This window comes from Salvia miltiorrhiza, chromosome 3, assembly GCF_028751815.1.
Source record: "Salvia miltiorrhiza cultivar Shanhuang (shh) chromosome 3, IMPLAD_Smil_shh, whole genome shotgun sequence".
Taxonomy (NCBI): domain Eukaryota; kingdom Viridiplantae; phylum Streptophyta; class Magnoliopsida; order Lamiales; family Lamiaceae; genus Salvia; species Salvia miltiorrhiza.
The window spans coordinates 59,963,506-59,988,267 of NC_080389.1; the positions used below are offsets into that span (position 1 = coordinate 59,963,506).

Sequence of the window (24,762 nt, forward strand, 5' to 3'; positions counted from 1 at the left end):
ATGAAGATCAGGACAGAGATATGGGTATGTCCCTCTCTGATAGTTTTAATGTATAATCTTCCTTCTCATGGTCCAATATGAGTTGCCCTCATTTCTTCGACCACGACAAAGTTGCTAATTGGTTCTCTTGTTCTCAATTTTGGGATGCTAATAAATTTTGACATTTTACTGTCTATTTTTAATATGTACCCTAAGTTTCCAGAGTTGAAAAGGTAATCAATTGTTAAAATTTTATGACATCTCACATTGATGGAGCTTCTGAACTTGTTCCATGAGAAACCCTATTGGTACTTTTGGGAGTTTCTGGAAGTAATTTTAGACAAAATTGATGTGGTGAGTTGGGTGGTGTGCTTTATTAATCGAAAATGTAATGGGAAATATCTATGTTTCTTTTGAGGTAATGAATTAAGAGAGAGTATTTGAGATAAAGAAAACATTGCCTAAGAGATTTTTACAGGCAGAAAAACTTATTAACTGGATTGATTGATCTATCTAAAATTCTAAATAACACGTTTTTCTTGGGTCTTTTGACCTATATAAACATCTTCACCGGATGATTTGTGCATGCCTACATACAAATATCCAATTCAATGAAAATATAAATTGGTTCGGGGGAAGGTGGAAAATGCAAGTTTGATTGGTACCCCTTTTTCCCTTGCCTGTATCTTGTTTGATGGATAGGTGATAGGTCCACAAATTTACACCACTCAGAATTTATTGGAATTCATGCAGATCCCGTGCTAAAAAAGGAGGAAATGGAACAATTGATAGTTCAGCTCTGGTAGTGGATCGTGTTTTGGTAAGATTTCGAGTTCCAGTTCTCCTCTTCTGTATCACTATTTTATACTCCTGAGAATGTCCTTCTGTTAAGATCTTGACGTGTGAATTTTGTGCAAATAATAGACTACGGGCTATAAACGAATAAATTGGATAATTCAGGTGATTGCACTGCTGAAATTGTTTCGGTCCTGACAAGTAAATAAACTGCTATCAGTCACAGAAGGAAAAGTTTGTCCCAAGTTTCTTGCTGTTTGGTTGATAGTTACCAGATCATACATATATCTCCTCGTGCGCTGCCCTCTAAGTAAACATCGACTTCCATGAACACTTTTATCGTTTACCCGTAACAACTTGCTCCTCTAATGCAGAAAGAAGAATTCCCAGCACACTCCATATACCACTAATGCGTATGTGACAGTGGGACCTTTGGCCAAAGCAAGTATTGCACGGTAAGGATGCTTAGTGCCTATTTAGTTGCCTTTAATCATCTTATTGCATGGAACTACGCTAGTATCTCTAACCCGCTAGGTTTCCGCATTCCTTTCCACCTTAAAGCATTGCATTCTTGTCTGTGCCTCAGCATGAAAGAAATTTGGTAGCACATGATGCAGTTGATCAAGTGTGTTATATGTGTGTCACATGCAGGGAAGAAAACAGTTTAAGCTTGAAGTTCGTTGTGGAGAGAAAAGCTGTTCGGCTAACTTGAAATCTAACAAGCGCAGCAGATCTAGTGGACTGGAATTTAAGCTTGATGAGCTGCGAAAGGAGCTTGCTTCGCTTGACGGAGGGATTTTCCCTCACTCAGTACTATCCCACTCAGCAAAATCAGCATGTTTTGAACGACAAGAAACCGAAATCAATGGAAGAGGTGCGCTTGCTAACTCTTATTTCTACTTTAGCTGTATACCTTGAGGTTGTTACTCTGCTTCCGTTGTGCCTTGCTTGTAGTTGCGCGTGAAATCCCCTAACGACGTTGCACTGCGATTTCTTTCTGAAACTCACATTGCTAGTTTTGTATTGCCATTTGCCATTTGCAGTTGGAGAAGATGATTGGAAAGGTGAAGGCTGAGAAATATGGTGAAAGATTTTGGATGAAATAAAATGTTATGAACCCAAGAATGAGATTGATGAGGAGGAGCCTTCCCTTAGGAAAAACAAAGGGCACTTGTTGTCATAGAGAGCAGTGAAGATGAAGCATGAAAACAAACATTAGTTTTTATTTGATTTGTTATTCAGCAAATATTAATCTTGCATTGTAATGAGATAACTGGAATCATGTGATTTTGAATCTAGCTAATTTATCTGATTCGAAAAGTATTATATTAATTGTTTTTTGGGTTAATAGTCAATTAATGCATGAGCTTTTATCGTTTTCACAAGTTTAGCACTACTTTTTGAAATGTTATTATAATTTCACCACCTTTGTAAATTTAACACTCCAATCTTTTTCGGCCATACAGCCTTGATATGTTTTTGGTTCAGTCGTTATTGATATGTTAATTATTTGGTAATTAAAATTTTTGGGGCTGTTATATTTACCATTAATTAAAAGATAGTGATATATCATTGCAATGTTTTAAACGTGGTTTTAAAATTTTTTATCAAAAAATTATGGTTTTAAAATTAGAAAATGAATAAAGTTCGTGCATTAATTTACAATTCACCCTTATATTTAATTTGATAGATTGAATGAGATCAAATACTATAAGATCAAATACTATAATAATATAGTGCAAAATAGATGGCATAGAAATTGTAAATGTCTCAAAAAAGAAGGAACGGCAACATGCAAAGACAGGTAATAATTTTTTTTTATTTGTAGCAAGATATATATCTTTAATATATTTTGAACATGATATTATGCCGATTGAGATCTATACTGATTCTATGCTTACGGCGCGTGTGATGGCCTGCCCGGAGGAGGAGGGAGAGTTTCTCATATACTCCATATACCTATATATATATATATATATATATATATATATATATATATATATATATATATATATAGGGTCGCATTCAATTGGAGACCCCTCCCTTTAGATAAAGAATAAAGACCAAATCATGGCCATTCATCTCACTCCAATCAACGGTTCATATAATTTTCCTAATTTGATTTTTCATATAATTAAATAGGGTTAATTGCATGTAATATCATGAACTTAACGCGAAATCCAAATTTAGCACGAATTTAAAAAGTTCCAATTAAAATCACCACCTATGCCCTGTGTCCAATTTTAGCACTGTTTTGTTTTTCCGACAGAACCACGTGGCAATGACGTGTCTTCCGGTAGACACGTCCTTGCCACGTACTCCGAAGAGAGAGAGAGAGGGGGCTAAAATCGGCGGGTTTGCAGAGGGCGGCGCGACGACCCCGACCCCCCACCTCAGCCTACCAGAATGATGAGGGTGGCGGCGTCGCGAGGAGGGGAGTCGCCGAGAAGGGGAATCGCGCGAAGGGGAATCGCGCAGAGGGCGGCGGCGGCGCGACTGAAAATTCTGGAATTGGGGGTAGGGTTTTGAAAATTCTGAAAATTCTGGAATCGTGAGGAGGAGGTGAGAGGTGGAGGCGGCGGCACTCGTCGCCGGAATCGGAGGAGGAGGTGAGAGGCGGGCGGTGGAAGAGGAGGAGGTGAGGGTGGAGGCGGCGGCACTGTCGCCGGAATCGCGAGGAGGAGGTGAGAGGCGTGGGCGTGGAAGAGGAGGAGGTGAGGGTGAAGGCGGCGGAGAAAGAGGAGAGAGGTGAGAGGCGTGGGCTGAGGAAGAGGAGAGGGAGGGAAGGCGGGAAGAGAAGAAGAGGAAGAGAAAGAGAGAGAGAGCTTGGCTCGCCGGTCGGAAGCTTGTACCGGCAAGCCACGTCAATGACACGTAGGATCACGGTGCTAAAATTGGACACGGGGCATAGGTAGTGATATTAATTGGAACTTTTTAAATTCGTGCTAAATTTGGATTTCGCGTTAAGTTCATGATATTACATGCAATTAACCCAATTAAATACTAATTAATTATATTTATTTAATCTGAAAAGGGCAAATATGTCCACTCAAATCCAGCGAATTTTGGGATCCTATTAAACAAATCCCGAAAATTCCTCTCTTTCCATTTTAGGACCTGATCCGTTGATGAACATAATAAGTGAACATTAGTATGTTCATTTGTTTTCCTACGAACATATTGACGAACATTAATATGTTCATTTATTTTTCTATGAACATTAGTATGTTCATTTGTTTTCCTGTGAACATATTGACGAACATTAATATGTTCATTTATTTTTCTACGAACATATAGACGAACATTAATATATTCATTAGTATTTTCTGCTTAATTTTCATGGCTAAAAACTGAACTCCATTGAAATCACAACTGCAACCACTTCAATTTGTGAAAATACTTCATTACATTAGCGGCTCAACAACTCAACCAAGGCGATCAATTATTAAGAAAGAAGAAAGCACTCTGCAAAAAATAAGCTTCAAACTTCATTTATAACATCAAGATTCGAAAATACAGTAAAAAATAGGACAACTGATTTAGGATTATCCTTAATCCCACACTGTAATTTATACGAATAAGCAATTACTACTAACTGTCACATAAGAAATTTTCAAGCCAAATCCGAAATCTCTGTATAAGGAAAAGAATGCATTTTTTCCACCAAATTTTGCTGGAGAGTGAGGGCGGTGGCCATGGCACCTGCGGTGGTCGCCAGAGATCGAAAGAAAAGGGCGCAAATTTAGGGATTTAGGGTGCGGTGGCCGTGGCTCCACCTGCGACGACGGCCATTACCAAGGAAGGAAGGGATGGTGATTTTGAGGAGAGAGGGACGGACGTGGGAGAGCGGCGTTGCTGGTCTGGCGCGGCTTCGCCGGAAAAAAGACCTCCATTGTCAAGTATGAGAGAGAGAGAGAGAGAGAGAGTGGGAGGAATGAGACGTATTTGATTAGAGAGAGAGAGAGAGAAATATGAGCATTTAAGAATGTATAGATAGAGAGAGAGATTAAAATGACCAATTTAACCCTTTTGGCAATAAAATAAACGAAAATTATAAAAAAATTCAGTCAAATCAAAACCGTTGGATATTTTAGAATCAACGCACATGATTTGGTCTTCATTCTTTATATAAGGGAGTGGTCTTCATTGAACTCTCCCCTATATATATATATATATATATGCGCTTTCGTCCCGTGATTTATAAGTGACGAGTACACATCATAAGTTTATTTTGCTAAACAATAAAAATGATATTATTATTATTATTAAGACATGTCTGAAAATCAAGATTAATCAATTTAACCCCCAAAATATTCAATTTCGATTGTAAACTAGCTTGCAATGAATCCGATTGAGTTCTAACTATAACCGGCCTCCACGTTGTCAGGCATAAGATAGCAATAAAAGATTTTGGGGGGAAAATAAACCTTGAGCTAGGGCTTTTTCAACTCTCTTCTGCGCGGCAAGGAAGTGTGCGGATATTTTCCCTCCGGCGCCATTCACTCAGGCAATATGGCGGCGGCGACGGGTATTCAGAGAGGTGGCGGCGGGCGGCGAACTATGGTGGAGGACGATTCGAAGCTCGTCTTCGAGACTTCGAAAGGCGTGGAGCCGATTTCGAGCTTCGACGAGATGGATATAAAGGACGATCTCCTCAGAGGAATCTACAACTACGGCTTCGAAAAGCCTTCCGCCATTCAGCAGCGCGCGGTCGTACCGATTATCTCCGGACGTGACGTCATAGCTCAGGCGCAGTCTGGCACAGGAAAGACATCGATGATCGCGCTCGCTGTTTGCCAGATTGTCGATACCAAGTCCTCAGAGTACGTTTCAAGATTATTGTTGCTTTTTGATAAAGGTTTAAAACGGTTAAGCTACATTGATGATTGGAATTATTTTTGAAATACTAGCTGTTATGGTTTTAAATTGAGATAGTTATAGTTTCCTGATATATGCCTTGGGTTGTGTGCTACTTGAAACTTCATTGTGGCAATTCAAACAGCAATCATGACACTGCCAGATGTTTTGTGATGGTTTTATTGGTGTTTATCAAAGTGTGGCCTCATTTAGTGTTGTTTCTTTTTTCTTAAAATCAGAGTTCAAGCGCTGATATTATCACCTACGCGAGAGTTGGCTTCCCAGACAGAGAAAGTAATATTGGCAATTGGTGACTATATAAATGTACAAGCTCATGCTTGTGTTGGAGGCAAAAGTGTGGGCGAAGATATTAGAAAACTAGAGCATGGAGTTCAAGTGGTGTCAGGCACTCCTGGCAGAGTTTGTGACATGATCAAGAGGAGAACCTTACGCACTAGATCAATCAAGTTATTGATCTTGGTGAGTTCTTTTTTTCTCGTCAGTTGATGTACCTGGCGTGGTTTGTGCGTGACATGGTGTAATTTCGTATGTGTTAATTTAATTTTTTTTGTCATGATATTATAAATTTAATAATGATTTAGTTCTTACCACATTTACTCTCTCTTTGATATCGCAAGGACGAGTCTGATGAAATGTTGAGCAGAGGGTTTAAGGATCAGATTTATGATGTATACAGATATCTTCCACCAGAGCTTCAGGTAATCTCTATGGGCGTGTGGGTATTTAAATTCAGTTTTACAAGTCTAGACTCCATGCTATGCTATGAAGTAGTCAGTTGCAAGCAAAAAATGTGTTCAATGATTTATCTTCTTTTCTATTTTAGGTTGAATTTAGAAGTAGTGGAATATAACTGTCCTTGGATTCTACTGAGTTCCTGCACCAGTAGTTTATGATTGTTAGAAGTGTATTTGTCTCTTTTCATTTTAAGTGATAAATATTGTACTTGATTTGCTGCAGGCATAAGCATATTTGATGTCAATTCGTGATAGACTGATAGAATTCTAGTTCTTAATCTGAAAACTTTGGATTGAAGACCATCTTTAGCTGGTTTATACAAAGATCTCTGTTGATGGTTTTGTCATTTTTTTGTCCTTTTCCTTGCTAGCTCTCTTTTATAATGAGATATATTCCCATAATAAAAGAAGAAAAGAAGATTTGTACTAATTTTAGGTTATATCTTGTTACCTGACTTATGCTCATGTGGATTTCTTAATAGTACTTGATTTGTGCAATTGGCGCTGCAGGTGGTGTTAATCTCTGCTACCCTTCCAAATGAAATATTGGAGATCACAAGCAAGTTCATGACTGACCCAGTTCGTATCCTTGTAAAGCGCGATGAATTGACTCTTGAGGTGCGTTTGCTTTTTTTTTTTTTTTTAGTTTTACTATTACGGATAAAATTACCTTCTATATTTGCTTTCCAGATGAGATCTCACAGCTTTTAATTTTTATGTCTTGATGTTCCAAAACTATGTTTGTGACAGGGCATTAAGCAATTCTTTGTGGCTGTAGAAAGAGAGGAGTGGAAATTTGATACACTATGTGATTTATATGATACCCTTACAATCACCCAGGCTGTTATCTTCTGTAACACAAAACGGAAGGTAATTTTTCGGATTTCACGTCGTTGTTACATTATGTTACAATTGGTGAAGTGTTATCTATTCTGCTATCTTTTCTGTGTACCATATTTTTTGAATTGCCATACGTTGTTAGTAAGTTCTTGTTTTGAATGCCCTGCATTCTAGAATCAGCTGAAACTTCCTCAGTAACCTTAATATTAATTCCAGTTCTTCGGTAACCTTCGGCGCTTCGCTGTATTCAACATGCAATTAAAGGGAAAAGTTTCTGGAATTACAGTGCTCGCATAATTGGTTGTGTAGCATTCATGCAAACTTATGTCTCTCCTTTGTTTTTAACAGGTGGATTGGTTAACTGCAAAAATGCGTGAGAATAACTTTACTGTCTCATCTATGCACGGAGATATGCCACAAAAGGAACGTGATGCAATTATGGGAGAGTTTAGGTCTGGCCAGACTCGGGTTCTTATCACAACAGATGTGTGGGCACGGGGATTGGATGTTCAACAGGTACCAAGGCCACCTTCTTTTCTTTCACAACTTTAGAGGACTGCATATTTTTTATGAGAAGTTGCTCATGATGCTCTTACTATTACCAGTTCACCAAATCTTATTCTGATAGTGATTAAAATGATCTACTTACTTATGATCATCTCTATTTACTTAATAACAGACTTGTAATAGGCTATGAACATTCTTTGTTTGTTAAGGCAGTTAATGAGTTCTTCATATTTGTTTGTTCATGACTTCCATATCAGAAGGTATGCACTAACTTATATCCCGAGCTATTATTGATATCTTAAAAACCCAACCCAAGCTATCTTTTAGGAGTGAAGACATAACCAGTTTTAATCTTCTTGATTTTTATTGGTTTAAGTTTCCGTTCGTCATCTCACATTTCTGTATTGCCTATAAAATAGGATGTTTGATAAACTTGTTTCAATTTAACAGGTATCTTTGGTGATTAATTATGATCTTCCTAACAACCGTGAGCTTTACATTCACCGCATTGGGCGATCTGGCCGTTTTGGAAGAAAGGTGAAAAGATAATGCATTTGATCAACTTTGACACGAAAAATAGAGCATCTCCAGATTCAATTTCAATGGATCTCTAAATCAACTACTTGTTTTTCTGTTACTGTTGCCATTGTACTAACATAAACTGGACTAATTTGGGTTGTGCAGGGTGTTGCCATAAATTTCGTCAGAAGTGATGATATCAAAATCTTAAGAGATATCGAACAGTACTATAGTACACAGATCGATGAAATGCCTATGAACGTGGCTGATTTGGTTTAGCTGGCTGCTTCTCGGTGCAATTCGCTACTAGAAACTTAGGCTCGGCAAAAACTTCGACGTGCGCAATGCTGGTTTTCGTCTTCTCATCGTTGTGCAATTGTAGACGAATTTATACCTGGTGCAACTCTAATTGTTCTATTTTGTTTCTATAATGTCTTTGCTTGTCACATGTCGTATAGATTCTCAACTGGAGTTCCAGTTTATTGTAAGTAATGGCTTCACGAATGTTGCTTCTTTCTTTTAATGTATTGCTATAATCCAGCCCATCTCATAGCAAAATTGGTGCATTCATTTTTTCATTATAACCTGTGAACAAAGGAATGCAAAAGCTGCATAAATTAATTATCTAAATTGAGAGATAATAACAGATTGTTATGACTGGTTCCCAATCAAATTCATCTTGTTCTAACTGTGGTAAAGAGCTGAGTAATTTCCTAAAAGACTATTATGTGTACAAGGGAGAGAATACATGAACATCGACATCTCTGCAAATTACTTGGAACATGGAAGTCTATTACCATGATCCACCACACAACTCCACATGTGGTCATACTACATGAACGAGGTGCCATATGAGCCTTGCCACTCAAATCGACTCAACGCAGATTGATATTGTCGATGTCAAGGCTTCATCTGCAATGGAGTATCCAGTGTCACAGCTTTGGCATTCGCCACAAAACCAACTCACAATAGCAACATGTGCTATCATCAATAGGTACATTCCAATATCCATAACCAATGGTAGAGATTCCACCTTTAAAACCATGACCGGAACAAACATCCCCGAATTGGTTCTTCTAACACAAGGTCCTCCCACCTTTTTCACAACATAGACGCAAGCTCATTATCTTTGGCTACGAGTTCTATATGATCGGTAAATTCAAATATAAGAAGCAAAAACATCAAAGTGCAACAAATATCTAGTAAACAGAAAGTAGCAAAAGTTAGCAAGTAGTGTCCCAAAGGATTGGCTCCAATAACATTAAATCTAAGTGTATGAGCAAAACAGGGGCTGTATACATGCATCTTGATTCTACAAGTGACTGGAGGCATCAATTCATTTCTCCCACAAAAGCTTCCCATTCAACTCATCTTAAAACAAATAGAGAATATTTGTATCATTCTAACACAGATGGATAATAACTGAAGATGGTATAAGGTTATACCCTTGGCCACCACAGGTATGATTGTGTCCCATGTAGTTCTGTTTCTGACATAGTAACTTCTAAAGTAACTGCACAATTAATCACTGACTTATTTGAGGTAATAGAAAATTTGCATAAACCAATAAACAACTTTAGCAAGTACAAGATGACATTCAGAATGATAATTGTCAACTGGTAATGGTTTTCCTTCATTCAAATTTTTACATACCAATATAACAAGGAGAAAAAGTTATATGTATTAACAAGTGCTTGTCTGGCTAGTCAGGGTTATATAAGAGGGTAGGCTTACTGAGGTTTAGGTGGATAGGATGTCGTAATGGAACAAGGTTGGAAATTCAGGAACCTGATGAGGACTCCAGATGGTAGCCAAGATATAGTAGCATGTTCTCTAGAGGTGGAGGCTCCATGCATTAAAACCACAAAGAGGATGGGAAAGCCTGAAAGTGCCTTAATATACTCACACTTCTTATATGGCAAGATCCCATACCATTACTTCAGGTGACAGGCCTGTGACTGAAGCCTGAAGTCCCTTCAGTGATGGAAATGAGTGGTGCATGCCCCCGGGTCTCCAGAAGGTGGAAGAACCCGTTCCCTCCATCCACTATGGGTATGGCAACCTAGTTGTCCTTTAGGATTGGGCTTCACATCTTCACCTAGGCATTTCACTGAATAGATCCCAAATGAGCCAAAAAAACTATGCAGATTTATCCCAAGAGTGTATTTAGATGACAAGTTCCTAACTCAACCAGCTTAAACAAGATAACGTTGAAACAATATATGTGGTCATAGTAAAAAGAGATTCTCCATAGTTAGACATACAATATTGCATCTACAAGAATAACAGCACTAGAGTATAACAGATTTAAAGTTCCGATACAGTAACAGAGTGACATGGGAAGGCTTTAATTATACCTTAGACCAGCAAGGCTAACATTAACGAAGTCTGTGCTTAATAACCAATATCGCTTGGATCTCCTGTGTACTCTGCAACCTGCTCAAGCTTCACATTAAGCAGCTCATGAGTATCGGCATCCCTAACCAGACCAGTCTCTTTTTCTGAATCCCGTTCCAGCAGAGTACCATACACACCCTTGTGCCTACCGCACAAAACAAGAACAGGGCCTCCACGCTTTGGAAGAGCAGTCTCTAGTAAATCCTGATCCACCCCTTGCACTAACTCCCTGCTCTCATCAACCGATATGTCACAAACCCCCGGCCCCACGACATCCATCACAACCCCTTTCTTCAAGAATAACCTCCCACCCTTCAACTCCCGACTAACAATCCTTACCCTTATATGAGTCCTCAACCAATTTATTCTCTCACTCCTTGCCTTCAACTTTTCTTGCCCATTCTTCCTCTCAAGATTTCTGTCATTTTTATCGCTATACATATCACTCTCTTTAACACTCAATTCCTTCAATTTTCTCATACACTTCTCCTCCCCCGCCGAACCCACCTCCACTACGTCCCTACTCCGAACTTTCACCTTATCATTGCTCTTCGACATCCTCACAACCAATAGATCTCCGCCATTTCTCACCTCCAAAATTTTACCTTTCATCCCCATCTCTCTCCCGTTTACTATCACAACCTCTTTATCTTTAACAAACCCTTTGGTATCCTTCTCTTTCAGGCCCTTCATCTTCTCCGGCCTGCCATTGCCATTCACATGATTCGCACCAGCATTACCATTTGTGTTGATCTGTTTCTCTGGCTCCGGATTTTCATCAATGAAACCTAACCCCCCTCTATCTCTTTTCCTTGTAACCTCAGCAATTTTCACGTCCTCTTTCGCATTGCGGCCAATCCCTCTACCCTCTTTCCAACCGTACCCAGAGAGCAATGCTGCACCAAAGCCATCCACTGGTACATCTTCGAATTCGTCCAACCCTGGACCATCCGGAAGGTTCCCCAAATCCTCCCTCAATCTCCTCAACTCCATATCCGAAATCGTTTCATAATTACCATTAGGAGCATCGATCGCAGCGCCCGACGGTTGCCGAAGATTGAGGCCATAGCCCGTTGAAGTATCGGTGGGTTCGGGATTAGAGCCGGGATCCAATTCGAATTGAACAGCCGCATCCTCACCGTTCGATTGGGAAATCGGCGGGAGATTGGGGAGGTTCTTGAGTTTTTTATTGGGGCGCCACGCGTTTGGGATTGGAGTAATCGGCTTGATCTTGGAATCCGCCGCCGCCGGAGCTTCGTCGGAGCGGAATTCGCTGACGTAGTTGATGGATGGAGAATCGGCCGCGGCATCGGATGGCTTTTTCAGTCGATTGGATTGGGGTTTCCCTTTCGCGTTGATGGAGAAGGAGAAGCTCATCGTAGCAGTCGCGCAACAAGATTTTGAAGAAAAACCCTTGAATCAATCTGATGATTGATGAAGACACAAATCCTAATTAGGGTTATCAGGAAAAGGGGGAAATTGCTATTCCGAACCTAATAATCAACACAGTCAAAGTTGTCGTTGGCCCGGCCCAGCCCGAAGTTGGTTCGGGCTCTAAAATATTTGGGCCAAAATCAGCTCAATGCTTTAGATATTGCAAGCACACTAGTTTCCAATTTAAATATCAATTGTGACCAAATTATTAAATTAGCTGAAATTACTACTTCCTCCGTCCATGATATCTGTTTTACTTTATAGACGGCACATGTTTTTAAAAAATAGTGAATAATAATAGGTATTGTTGTGAGTGAAATTTGTGAATCCCATTATTATAAATAAAAATAATATTATAAATAGATTAAAATAATAAAAATAGAAACAATGTGTGCAGGGAGGGAGTATTACTTGTTGAAATCATGATTAGCAAAGAAAGATTGGATGGAAATAGCCAAAGTCGGTGAGGGTACATATCCATAATCATAATCATATTCATTATTTATTTTTACTTGTTCATGCGCGACAGATCCCTCAATTTAAGTTTGAAAAGAGTTCCGATTCTAGGCATTTATATTCTATATGGAATAATTAATGACGACAAATTGAATTGAGATAGTAAAAACAAAATTACAAATCCTAGCTTAAAATAAAGTTTACACTATTTGTGTGTCTTTGTCGGATACTCGGGGAACAAAATGCAGCAATTTCTTCCAATGTTGGTGGTTTTTACTAATCGATATATAATCATTTTAAATGCTTGACTGTTTATATAAATAGGTGTGTGCCACACCAACTATGTGTGAAGATTAATTTTTCTAGTCCATATATAAAATATTTGAAAAATATGTGGAACATGGAATTACGATTTATTCTTGTGCTAGTAATTAATATTGTGAAATCACGTGTGGCTATGCCCTGTGAATGGGATCCATTTAAGGTGAGCAGTGATCTCACTTGGATGAAACTTTGGCTTTTCATAATTCTCTTCTTTATTTTTTCCTTTGTTTAATTTCTCTTCAAATTCTACCAACATCTCCAAAAAGCATTGAATTCTTCAAAGTCCATATCAAGAAGTTATCACCTTTGTGTGTGCGTTGATCAAGCGATAAGGGATTAATACTCAAGGCCAAAAGTCTTGAGTTCGAGTGCTCTGTGGCACGGTCTTTAAATTTCTTTATTAATACTGTTAATTTATCAAAAAAATAAGTTATTACCTTCTTTTTTTGCATGTTTCGTGGCGTGTGTATTATTGCCACAATAATTTTTTGGTATGTTTTAATTTCCCCTCATTTGTATCAAGTTTTCATGCTATGCTCGTTTGTCTATCACGTTAAAGAGTTTTGTGTATTGGATTCAAGATATAACTAACCTCGAATAGGGTAGGCAGCAACACACAACACTTTTCATAAGCACCTAGTGTTATATATAGCTAGGTTTTAATTGAAAGAATAATTATAAAGTGTTGTTCTACAAAATATATATATATATATATATGTACATGTTCATATACTCATTCACCTATCCTTATGATTTCTAAAAAAACGTGTAGTTAAGTACCGATGCCATAAAACGAAATCTGAAATCAATTTTATCGCGATCACAAACATCATAATCATTCGCTATAATTTGCACTTTATGTATATTATTCAAAAATATTAAAAAGAATATGTATCCAAATATGAAACTTTCATTTTCTTTTAGTCGTTGAATAATACTTCCTCTGTCCCATTATAAATGTCACATTATTTTTGGGCAGAGAGAGTAAGAAATATGTAGAAAGTAGATAAAATATATTGGTGTAAATTATTTAAATATTAAGTATAAAGAAAGAATATATTATAAAAAAAAGAATAAGACATTTGTAATGCAAAATCTCATTATGAAAAGTGAGATATTTGTAACGAGACGAATGAAATACTTGTTTATCTCAATTCTCACTTGTATGAATGCATTATTCTTGTCGTCATGCATTTTCAAAGAAACGGAAAAACTTCCACATCAACAAACCCATATTTTTCGACATATTTATAGACTTGACGGAATCCTGTCCAACTTGGGGGAACTTTTCAATTAAGGCAACTCCCGCCAGCTGCGAGTGAAATTGAGAGCTTTACACCATCAAATTTAAAAATATATATATATTAGATTAAAAAAGTAATATTAAAGTTTGAAATCAATTACAAATTGATTTTAAAATTGAGTGACAATTTTGTAGTTAAAATAAAATTGAAGATTTATTTATAAATTATATATATTTTGTTTTTTCTTTATCTTTTTTTTTGTTTTATTACTTTCTAAAATTGTGAAATTCGATTATTAATTATAAAATATTTAATATGCATCTCAAATTAAAGATCACGATAAGAGCTTTAATTTGATACTTTATATAAATATTTGAGTTAAAATGTAAAAATCATATTTATTTAAAGACTAAAATTTTATAAAATTCTCACTCATCTCTCATTTTTTTAGTAAATCTATTTTTTTTTTAACTTTTTTTTTGCCATTTCCTAATATCAATTTCTATAATTGTAAATTCTTCTTTATTTTTTTATCTTTTCAATATTTAGCTCAAACATATTCAATTAAAATTATTTTTTTTATTATATTTATTAATATGACAATTGAGTTGGTATCAATTTTATATAAATATAAAAATATAAAATATTTTTCGTACATCGCATGGGGTGCAAATACTAATTTTAAACTAAAACTTGTGTAGTGGTAGTAGTTAGTTGTATTGGACAGAGACTTCCTTCTATCTAGAGATAGTGTGGTAGTTGTCTTTCATAAATACAGAGGTATGAATGTCAATTTAGTCAAAAATAAATGGATCAACCTGAATAGACCTAAAAAGTAAGGTTGGGGCCAAATTTTATTAGCTTGGACAAAATTAAGCTCGATTGGTTCGAACAGAATATCTTTAAAGACCTATAGAGCTAATCCCAAATCAAAAATATTTCAAGACATATACTATATCATTAAAATTCGTATTCGAATCAAAAAAATATATTTATATTTGTATTCTAATCATTAAAATTCGTATTCGAATATCAAAAATTCAAATCGAATACCAATCCAATGTCTTTTTAATGCTTTGATTATTATTGTTGTGGTTCATTTTTATTTAAACAAATATTCTTTTTTATTTGTTTTAGTTTATATTTTTTAAATTTTATATATATATATATATATATATATATATATATATATATATGGGCGAGCTCCAGTGAGACACCCTATTTTTCGTGTAACATGAGTACAATGAATAAGACATATAATACTAATGAATAAAACGTATATCTAATTAACAAGATGTATATACTGATGAAAAATAAAATTTAAAAAATTTGTAATGAATAAGACATATATACCGATGAACAGGGCCGTATATACTGATGAACAATGCAGTATATACTGATGAATAACAAAATTTAAAATATTCTGCTCCCTCCAGGATTCGAACCCTGCGAAAAAAAAATCACCCTCCAGATACAATATCAGCCATAGGATTGATAAAATAAATGCATCAAATCGTGCCCTAGATCTCACTAAAATTAGGGGGTCTCATTGGAGCGGCCCCCTATATATATATATATATCAAATATTTTGAATACTAAATCGAATATCGTAATTCTCGAATCTTATTTGATAACTAATCAAATCAAAAAATTATATTTATATTTGTATTCAAATCATTAAAATTCGAATCGAATATCAATCGAACTAAAATTATTTGATTCATTTTCAACGCTAGCCTTGATATTCTTGCCCACCAAGTACCAATCTATTCACAAAGAAACACAAGTGTTGAACTCGCAAGATTAAGAAGTTAGATTGTTTCAACATCTACCTCGACATCTTGAGTGGGAGAATCGTATTAGGGCTAGTTAGTAGATTTTTATGTTTATGATTCATAGATTAACTTCATTAAAAGTCTAGTTGTTGCTAGCATCGTCGATAAGATTAGAATGAATTTCTTTTCTTATCAATACCACTCAATAAGAGGGATTTTATTGAGTGGATCCGTGTACATTCAACCCATGTTTGGTTTGGTGTTATTGGAGGTTGGAACGGGATTCAGTTTATTGAATCAATTACTTGTTGTTTGGTTCGGATAATAAGTTAACCATTACCCTTAATTACTTGAGGGTAATCCAATCACTCAATTTGTTAACCCTCAAAATAGAGGGGAAACAAAAGAAAGGGAATCCCCTATTAATGATTCATTTCTATTATTAAACCAAACATCCAATAAAAGTAATAGTTATTGTTACCATTCCACCCCTTTATTTGATTTCATTCTCTTTCCATTCCTCTACTTGAACCAAACGAGCACTCATTATAGAAGGAATGTTCTTATAATGAATACACAAATGCAATTAATTAGCATTACTGTATAAAATTAATTCATGTGTGTACTTTATTTTTCACTATATTTCTATTTTTTTTATCAATATTATTGAATTGATTGTCCTAACATTCTCAAATATATTTGAGTGTGCGAAAGCAATAAACTTTGAGGCTTCAATAAAATAAAATACAATTTGTGTTGCCCAATGGTGATATGGGTCCAAATCGGATTCATATCATAGAATACCCAAAAAAAAAAGTCGAGGATCCACCATCAAATTCAAACAATCTAAAACTAAAACTGGAGTAGTAGTAAAAAAAAAAACGATCCGACATTACTTGAGAGCTGTTATTTGTAGATTTGTGATTATATAATCAACTTATCAAGATTTGATTATTTCAAACTCAAAGCTAAACTGAAAGACCCATAACACGATCGATCTAAATAGAACAAATTAATCAATTTTTTTTACGAGGGTTAATTAAGGTCTAAAAAGCTACATTCTACTTATGACTTTTTGTTAGATACTACTACTAGAGTCTATATATAGCCATATAGGGCCATATATATTGCAACAACTAAAACAATAATAGAAATGTGGAAGTCTGATTTGAGATTTGTGATTCTTGTAGCAATTAATATAGTGAAATCCCATGTGGCCATGCCATGGGAATGGGATCCCTTTGAGGTGACTAGTGATCTCACTTGGTCCAAATTCTTCCTCCTCACCTCTCTCTTCTTCTTCTTCACCTTCATTGCCATTGAAATCATCTCATTAACCTCTCCAAACAACATGGAATTTGTCAAAGTCCAAATCAACAGCTTCTCCCCCACTTTCTCCACTTGTTTCTTGGCTTGCTTGTTCTTGCCGCAGTTTCTCTTCTGGTACGTCTATCCCATGATTTTGGTGTCGTTTTCGTGGTACGCGTGCGTCTCCAACGCCTTCGCGGGCCTCGTGGCGTGGGCCGGAGCCGCGATGTCGGAAATGCCGGATTTGAACATATCCATCGCGGCGGCGCCCAACGCGGGAGATGATCATGAGTTGCATGATCACGTTGAGGAAGGCTTCACTTCGCAAGTTTAGCTCATTTACTCAATTAATTAATTTATTGGTTTTTGTCAAGTGCTTTTTCTTTTTCTTTTTTTTCTTTATGTTGAATAAAATTGTGTATTAAACTCATGTAGATGTAGCTCGATATGGCTCTTGCATAGTTGCATGTATGGCAAATCCCACACTCACGTTACTTCCATTTTTCGAGAGTTATATGTACCATAAAAATAGAAATTTCCGACGCAACTAGGGATGTTGAACTAAATAAATATTTCGTTCGTCCGCTAAAATTATGACATTTTTATTATTTTCGGTGTTCATAAAAAATAAGACGTTTTTCTTTTTATGACATGCATGGTTCAATATTTTATCTTTATTTTTTACCCTTATTGTAACACTCTTTATACAAGAGAGCTTCATTGCTTGGGTGTTCCTAAAGAGGGAGTTGATAATTTATTTTATGATACATTGTATTGTATCGCATTCATTTGAATAAACACAACGTTTTTCAAACTTTTTATTATACTATACATACATGCTTGGGATTGTAAAGAATATGAGAGATGATTTCCATAAATATTTTATTACAAAATGAAGGGATCAATTTTCTAACTGATTAAACTTTTGTGGTGTCTCTTGGTCGTAATTTATAGAATTGTATATATGATCTTGATTAAATTCTTTTGAAGCTTCAGAAATTTATCAAGTATTTAGGTATAAATATTTTTAAAACTAGTATCTAATATTCAACTCTTATGAACATCAACATATGCAAGTCTCTTGGCAAGTAGTGGCTAATAATGTTTAATGACCTATTTGGATCAATCATTTCGGAAATTTGAGGAGATTTTAAATTTGAACAAAATGTGAAAAGCATCTATAGAAGATAGCTCGCATCGCCATCACATTGATCTTGGGCCCCACCCCATGGTAACGGAAGTGTACATAGTATATAAAAAAACACGATTGTCTTAATTATAAATTTAAATGGCCTCCAATTAGTTTTTATCACACATATATAATTTCTCATTATATATGGTTTGCAAGTCATTGTACAATAATATATACTTCATCCGTCTCATATAAATGTCTCATTACTTTAGGGCGCACAGAGTTAAGAAATGTGTAGAAAGTAGATAAAGTGAGTTGGTGGAAAATTTAGATATAGAGAAATAATATATTGTTAAAAAAAGAATGAGACATCCCATTATGAGAAGTGTGACATTTGTAACATGACGGAGGAGGTAGATTTTTACCTAATGCACGCCTAATTTCGTGAACACTACCACAAATAAAAAATTGCTAATAGTCTATAAAACAAATTACTTAAACAATAATATTGAGTACACAAAATAATATTGCCACGTTTTCTAAAATTAAATTAACTTATCGGAGATATTAACAGGGTCTTTAGGTGCCTATCAAACTACCAAAAGCATCAAATTAACACATGCAAAATCAGCATATAGTACGTATAAGTTTGAATCAAATAAACACTTCTTTTTTTTATTCGAAAGATTAGGTATTTGGACTACTGCATTTTTGTCTGTACTAATTGAAGATCAGACTATATCTATGCTATACCTATCTTTACTTATTTTAATTTCTAAATATATAATTTAATCATTTAAATATTTTAATGTATTATTTGATATAATATAAGAGTACTTTTGCATTTAAATTTCTTCAAAATTTGTGATGAAAATTCTCTCTCTCTCTCTCTCTCTCTCTCTCTCTATATATAATATATATATATATATATATAGGAGGCCGCTCCAATGAGACCCCCTAATTTTAGTGAGATCTAGGGCACGATCTGGTGCGTTTATTTTATCAATCCTATGGCTGATATTGTATCTGAAGGGTGATTTTTTTTCACAGGATTCGAATCCTGGAGGGAGCATAATATTTTAAATTTTGTTATTCATCAGTATATACTGCATTGTTCATCAGTATATACGGCCTTGTTCATTAGATATATGTTTTGTTCATTAGTATTATATGTCTTATTCATTGTACTCATGTTACACGAAAAATAGGGGGTCTCACTGGAGCGCGCCCCTATATATATATGTATTATTTAAATTTATAACTTTTAAATGCATCGTGTAACTATAGTATATATCAATAAAAGTTTGCACGTGACGTGGAATTTAAGTAGGATTTCTTGACTCCCAAAGTCAAAAAAAAGAAGTAGGATTTCTTGAAAACAAACGGATTTTACGACTATAATTTGCGAAAGTTATTTCCACGCATATAAGTTATAACATCAACTTGTTAATTTAGCTTAAGAACCTAACATGCTTTGAACGGAATTCATATTGCTTCCCTCAAATTTATATGATATATATTGTGAATTAATTATAAGTGTAACACACACACGGGGCGGAGCCAGGGGGGCTAGGGGGGGCTAGAGCCCCCCCCAAATTTTGATTTTTTTTTTATATAATATGTCTAAAAATGTTGTTATTATTATATTATTGTATTTAGTAAAATGTCTATGTATTGAATTAAATTAAAATGTTGAACTATATATCTATGAAAATATTGTATTAATTAAATATTTGTTTTAGTAAAATGTAAATGTTGAACTAAATAGCTAATGTTGAACATATTATCTATGAAATGTTGTTATTATTATTATTATTATATTTGTATTTTAGTAAAAACTGTCTAAATGTATTGAATGCCCCAAAAAAAATTATTAATGTTTTGAACTATATTATCTATGAAAATGTTGTTATTATTATTATTATTATATTTGTATTTATTAAAAAATGTCTAAATGTATTGAATGCCCCCAAAAAAATTTTTAGTAATGTTTTGAACTATATTATCTATGAAAATGTATTATTATTATTATTATTATTATTATATTTGTATTTTAGTAAAAATGTCTAAATGTATTGAATGCCCCAAAAAAATTTTAGTAAATGTTTTGAACTATATTATAAATGAAAATGTTGTTATTATTATTATTATTATTATATTTGTATTTTAGTAAAAAATGTCTAAAATGTATTGAATGCTCCAAAAAAAAATTTAGTAAATGTTTTGAACTATATTATCTATAAAAATGCTGTTATTATTATGATTATATTTGTATTTTAGTAAAAAAATGTCTAAAATGTGTTGAATGCCCCCAAAAAAAAAAATCGGGGGCTACCGCCCCCGAACCCCCGTAACAGTTCAGCCCCCCCCCCCCAAAAAATCCTGGCTCCGCCTCTGCACACATACACTAACATGTATATATATACAGAGAGAGGATCCAATGAGAATGCTTCCGTGAAAATGAGAACTGTGATACGAATAAATCAATATAGATCCATGAATAATTTGCTTATAATGCACGATAATCATTCAAACTTTGGTTCAAATCTTGGAGGGGGAGAAAATTCCATCAATTAATTGAATTACGGCTGGTCGGCTATCCATGCATCACATGTAGCTTATTTATGAACTTATACCCATTATTCTCGTTATTACAAATAATATTCTCACTGGATATATAGGGAGAAGATCGAATGAGAATAGACAAATGTGGTGAGAAATGAGAATGAATCTGTAACGTTATATTTTCAAATTCTATAGTTGATATTTATCTAGAGGAGACGAAAATTTACTTGGGTTCGAATCCTCTATAGAGAGCGAAAATTTTATCAACTAATTAAATACCGGTATTCAGTCATCACAAACAACTCACTATTTACCGACTTATTCATTATTCTCATTTCTCACGAAAAATAACATTCACGGTATAACTTAATCCTATATATACATATAGGCAACCTTACATGCCACTGTTTAGAAGATTCCATATTATAAAATAATAAAGTGCATTTAATTCTAGTTTGAATATGACGAATCTAGTGAGATTAGATAGAGAATGCAATGATATCTTAATTGGATTGCATTGGACACAGATGTTGGGGCAGATCAAGATAGAATCTATATATTGATGATGCACTAGAGGAGACTGTGACTATACATATTTCCATAGGAAATACCAAATCTTATAACTGTCCAATGAAATTTAATCTCACTTTGGAAACTTAGAATATATGGATGCATGTCCACTCCATCCTAACAAGAATCTAGAAAAGAACATCTCTTAGAGATACGCAATCTTCACCTCTATCTCTAATCCCCTCTTCTTCTTTCTGCATGTGGGGATGCATTGACTTGACTCTATATAGTTATATAAATACAGCTTAATTGTCAAAAATATAATAAGTACTATCCATCTGATCAATTTTGTAATTTCTCGCACACGTTTTCAAACATTGTAATTACATTGTCACCTTTTATAGTGACAAGTGTGACAACGGAGCGCAGCTCAATTGGTAAAACGCCGACTGAGGGTTCGAGTCACCAAAGAGGGAAATAGGGAACCATGATTGATAGTCTTTATATATATACATAAAGGAAAAAAAGCCACCTTTTATAGTTTTATGCAGTTACATTATTTTGTAAAAGAAGAATAATTGTGACCATATATGGATGAACATTATGTTATTTTCGACGCCAAACTCTTTAAATAATCTTACAAGTTGATTTTCAGTTTGCTTATTTTTTTTTTCATTGTGAAAACTAGTTTGGATTAATTAATTAGTTAAATGGGACATCAAGTAGTGTGGACTGGCCTAAACCAGAAACTTCAAATTAATTATTTGAATTTAATGAAAAAAATTATATATACATATTCTCTTTATGTAATCACATAATTAAATACTCCATCCGTCCACTAATTGTTGGCCTAGGAGGCAAAACACAGATTTTAAGAAAAAGTGTAGTGAGTGGAGAAAGGGACCCACAAAATATATTGTTTATTAGTTGAGTTGAGAAAGGGACCCACAAAGTGTATTGTTTATTAGTTGAGTGGAGAAAAAGTGTATTGTTTATTGGGACCCACCAATTAAAAAATTATAAAGACTTACTATAAATGGGTAGGACATAAATTGGTGGACGGACCAAAAAAGAAAGTAGGCCAACAATTAGTGAACGGAGGGAATATAAAAATAGTACTTATTTAAATGTTAATTTAACCCTCATAACCACGGGATATAATTTTCGCGATCGACCACACATGACGTCTTAATATATGGTTTACTTCTTTAGTGGCGATTGCTTATTTTCTAAAGTAAAATCTTTCAAATTAAGAAATGAGATGATAAACATAATTTGGGTTTCATAATTTCCACTATATTGGGAAAGTAAGGGATTTAGTGGATAAGTCAGAGTTGGGAAAAAATGGCGGAATTCCTATATTATGATAGTCCAATTCCATGGTCTATAATCTATATGTAATTATTAATTATAAATTAAAAAAAACTTTCTTGTTTATATAATCCTAAAAATAGTTTACATTGTATGAAATCTATAGGTCGTAAGGCAACATTCCGACTCTAAATAAATAGTTTAATAGAATTATTTCTTTTCAATGGATCGTATTGTATATAAAAAATAAGAAGAGGCAACAAGATAATAAAATGAAGAATAAAGTAGCATAATGAAATTCAAGTAAAACCCCAAAAAAAATGCCTAAGCTCCACGCCCTAGTTTTTTTCATATAACAATCAAACAAGTTTAAAGAGTAATTTACCACTAAACTTATTTTTTAGTCATCTCTATTATTTTAGAATGTTAGTAATAAATTGTCATCTTTACTATTTAAAGAGCAATTCACAACTACGCCCTGTCGATGGAGGGCGGGCGGACTAGGTCGACGGCCTAGGGCCCAAATTTTTTCTAAACCTAATACTCCCTCCGTCCCATAATAAGTGGCCACATTCTTTTCGGCACGTAGATTAAGAACGATTGAGTGTTATATGTTTTAATAGAGTGTGGCCTACAATTGTTGACCAAATTAGTGAGTAATTGTTGACTTAATTAAAGTAATTTTGGCATTTTTAGAAAGTGGCCTACAATTGTTGACCAAATTAGTGAGTAATTGTTGACTTAATTAAAGTAAACTTTTGCCATTTTTAGAAAGCAGCCAATTATAGTGGGACAGACGAAAAAGGAAATGTGGCCACTTATTATGGGACGGAGGGAAGTATATATATAGGGTGCGATTATAGTGAGAACCACACTTATCGTAAGAACATAAGAACCATTAAAATTAATGTATCTACTATATAAATTTAATGCATTCACTATTAATTTAATGCATCCGAAAATAATACTCCCTTCAGGATTCGAACCCAGGATCTGCATTCATCCACCAAGATGATGCATTCACCGTAGATCTTGATGATCGAATGGTTGTTTAAAATGGCTCTCTGTTCTAATTTTATTTAGTGGTTCTTATTTGAACCTCTCCCTATATATATATATATATATATATATATATATATATATATATATATATATATATATAAATTCATTCATATCTTCAGAAAAATATACTCGTCCTCTTCGATTCCCATTATTTTAGTTGAGAATTCATTGAGTCCACGCTAGAGATTTCAACTCTGAATATATCCTTATATTTTTTTTTTAAATTATCAAGACTCTTCAGCTTTTTTATCGTTAGATCATGAATATATAATTAAATAGAGGAAAATACATATTTTACTAATTTACAGTGTTTACTTCATTACTTTTTGTTATTTAATCTTATTTATCGAATTGTCCAATGAGCAAGCAAGTATGAAAGGGATCAGTTTGAAATTTGGAAGCAATTAGTTTATTGATTTCTATTTTTCTGGTTTATAAATCTATGTATTTATTTATTTGTTATTAGATTTGATGCAATTTTAATGTATTTTATATTTTTGAACTTCTGATGTGTTTTGTTTTTTCTTATTCGCATGTCTTTCGTTCAATTTTAATAATAAGGGTATTTGAAGTACAACAGTAACAATACATTATATTATATACCTCAATAATCAATTTCATCCAGGTGCTACTGCTCCTTTATATTTAGTTTTGTATAACTATTTTCTTATTAATAGATTTTTGTTGTTGTTTTTATATGATATTCATGTAGCGTAGGAGAAGGCTCATTTTTGTTGTTATTTTATCTTTTTTTTTATGATATATATAATGTACATATACATTGCGAACTAAATTCAAAATTCTTTTCATACGAATCAATAATTGAGATTAAAGAAGAAAGATTGCAATGACGTTCTCATACAATCTAGATCGCAATCATAATAATTGATCAAAGATTTGCAGAGTTGATTTGTTGGATTAATTAAATAGGGATAATGGTAATTAATAAATTATAGAAGAAGTGGAAAGTAGATTAATTCACTTTGGCACTT

General features: G+C 34.4%; 2 protein-coding genes across 16 annotated transcripts; one reads left to right on the forward strand and one right to left on the reverse strand.

The window, feature by feature from the left end:
• Positions 1-5,012: 5,012 nt before the first annotated feature.
• Positions 5,013-8,810, forward strand: LOC131014976 (eukaryotic initiation factor 4A-3). The gene is made up of 8 exons (XM_057943153.1): positions 5,013-5,597; positions 5,871-6,111; positions 6,270-6,350; positions 6,897-7,004; positions 7,137-7,256; positions 7,575-7,742; positions 8,184-8,270; positions 8,418-8,810. The coding sequence occupies exons 1-8, from the start codon at positions 5,287-5,289 to the stop codon at positions 8,529-8,531; spliced, it is 1,230 nt and encodes a 409-aa protein (XP_057799136.1). The 5' UTR covers positions 5,013-5,286; the 3' UTR covers positions 8,532-8,810.
• A 42-nt stretch (positions 8,811-8,852) lies between these two features.
• Positions 8,853-12,172, reverse strand: LOC131014973 (protein MOS2-like). Of its 15 annotated transcripts, none has more exons than XR_009098412.1 (4): positions 10,610-12,172; positions 10,185-10,362; positions 9,698-9,765; positions 8,853-9,348 (listed from the first exon to the last, which is right to left on the reverse strand). XR_009098412.1 is itself a non-coding variant. In XM_057943150.1 (2 exons), the coding sequence occupies exon 1, from the start codon at positions 12,024-12,026 to the stop codon at positions 10,647-10,649; it is 1,380 nt and encodes a 459-aa protein (XP_057799133.1). In that variant the 5' UTR covers positions 12,027-12,172; the 3' UTR covers positions 8,853-9,348; positions 10,610-10,646. The 15 variants fall into 15 exon arrangements, 2 of the variants coding, with proteins under 2 accessions (XP_057799133.1, XP_057799134.1); XR_009098411.1 differs by having other exon boundaries at positions 10,159-10,362; XR_009098417.1 differs by having other exon boundaries at positions 8,853-9,394; positions 10,159-10,362.
• Positions 12,173-24,762: the final 12,590 nt, after the last annotated feature.

Bases quoted from the DNA above. Each gene is read 5' to 3' on its own strand.
- LOC131014976 (XM_057943153.1), top strand. From the start codon at position 5,287: ATGGCGGCGGCGACGGGTATTCAGAGAGGTGGCGGCGGGCGGCGAACT. The intron at 6,112-6,269 runs GTGAGTTCTTTT...TGATATCGCAAG, and splicing joins CAATCAAGTTATTGATCTTG to GACGAGTCTGATGAAATGTT. The intron at 7,743-8,183 runs GTACCAAGGCCA...TCAATTTAACAG, and splicing joins GGGGATTGGATGTTCAACAG to GTATCTTTGGTGATTAATTA.
- LOC131014973 (XM_057943150.1), bottom strand. From the start codon at position 12,026: ATGAGCTTCTCCTTCTCCATCAACGCGAAAGGGAAACCCCAATCCAAT.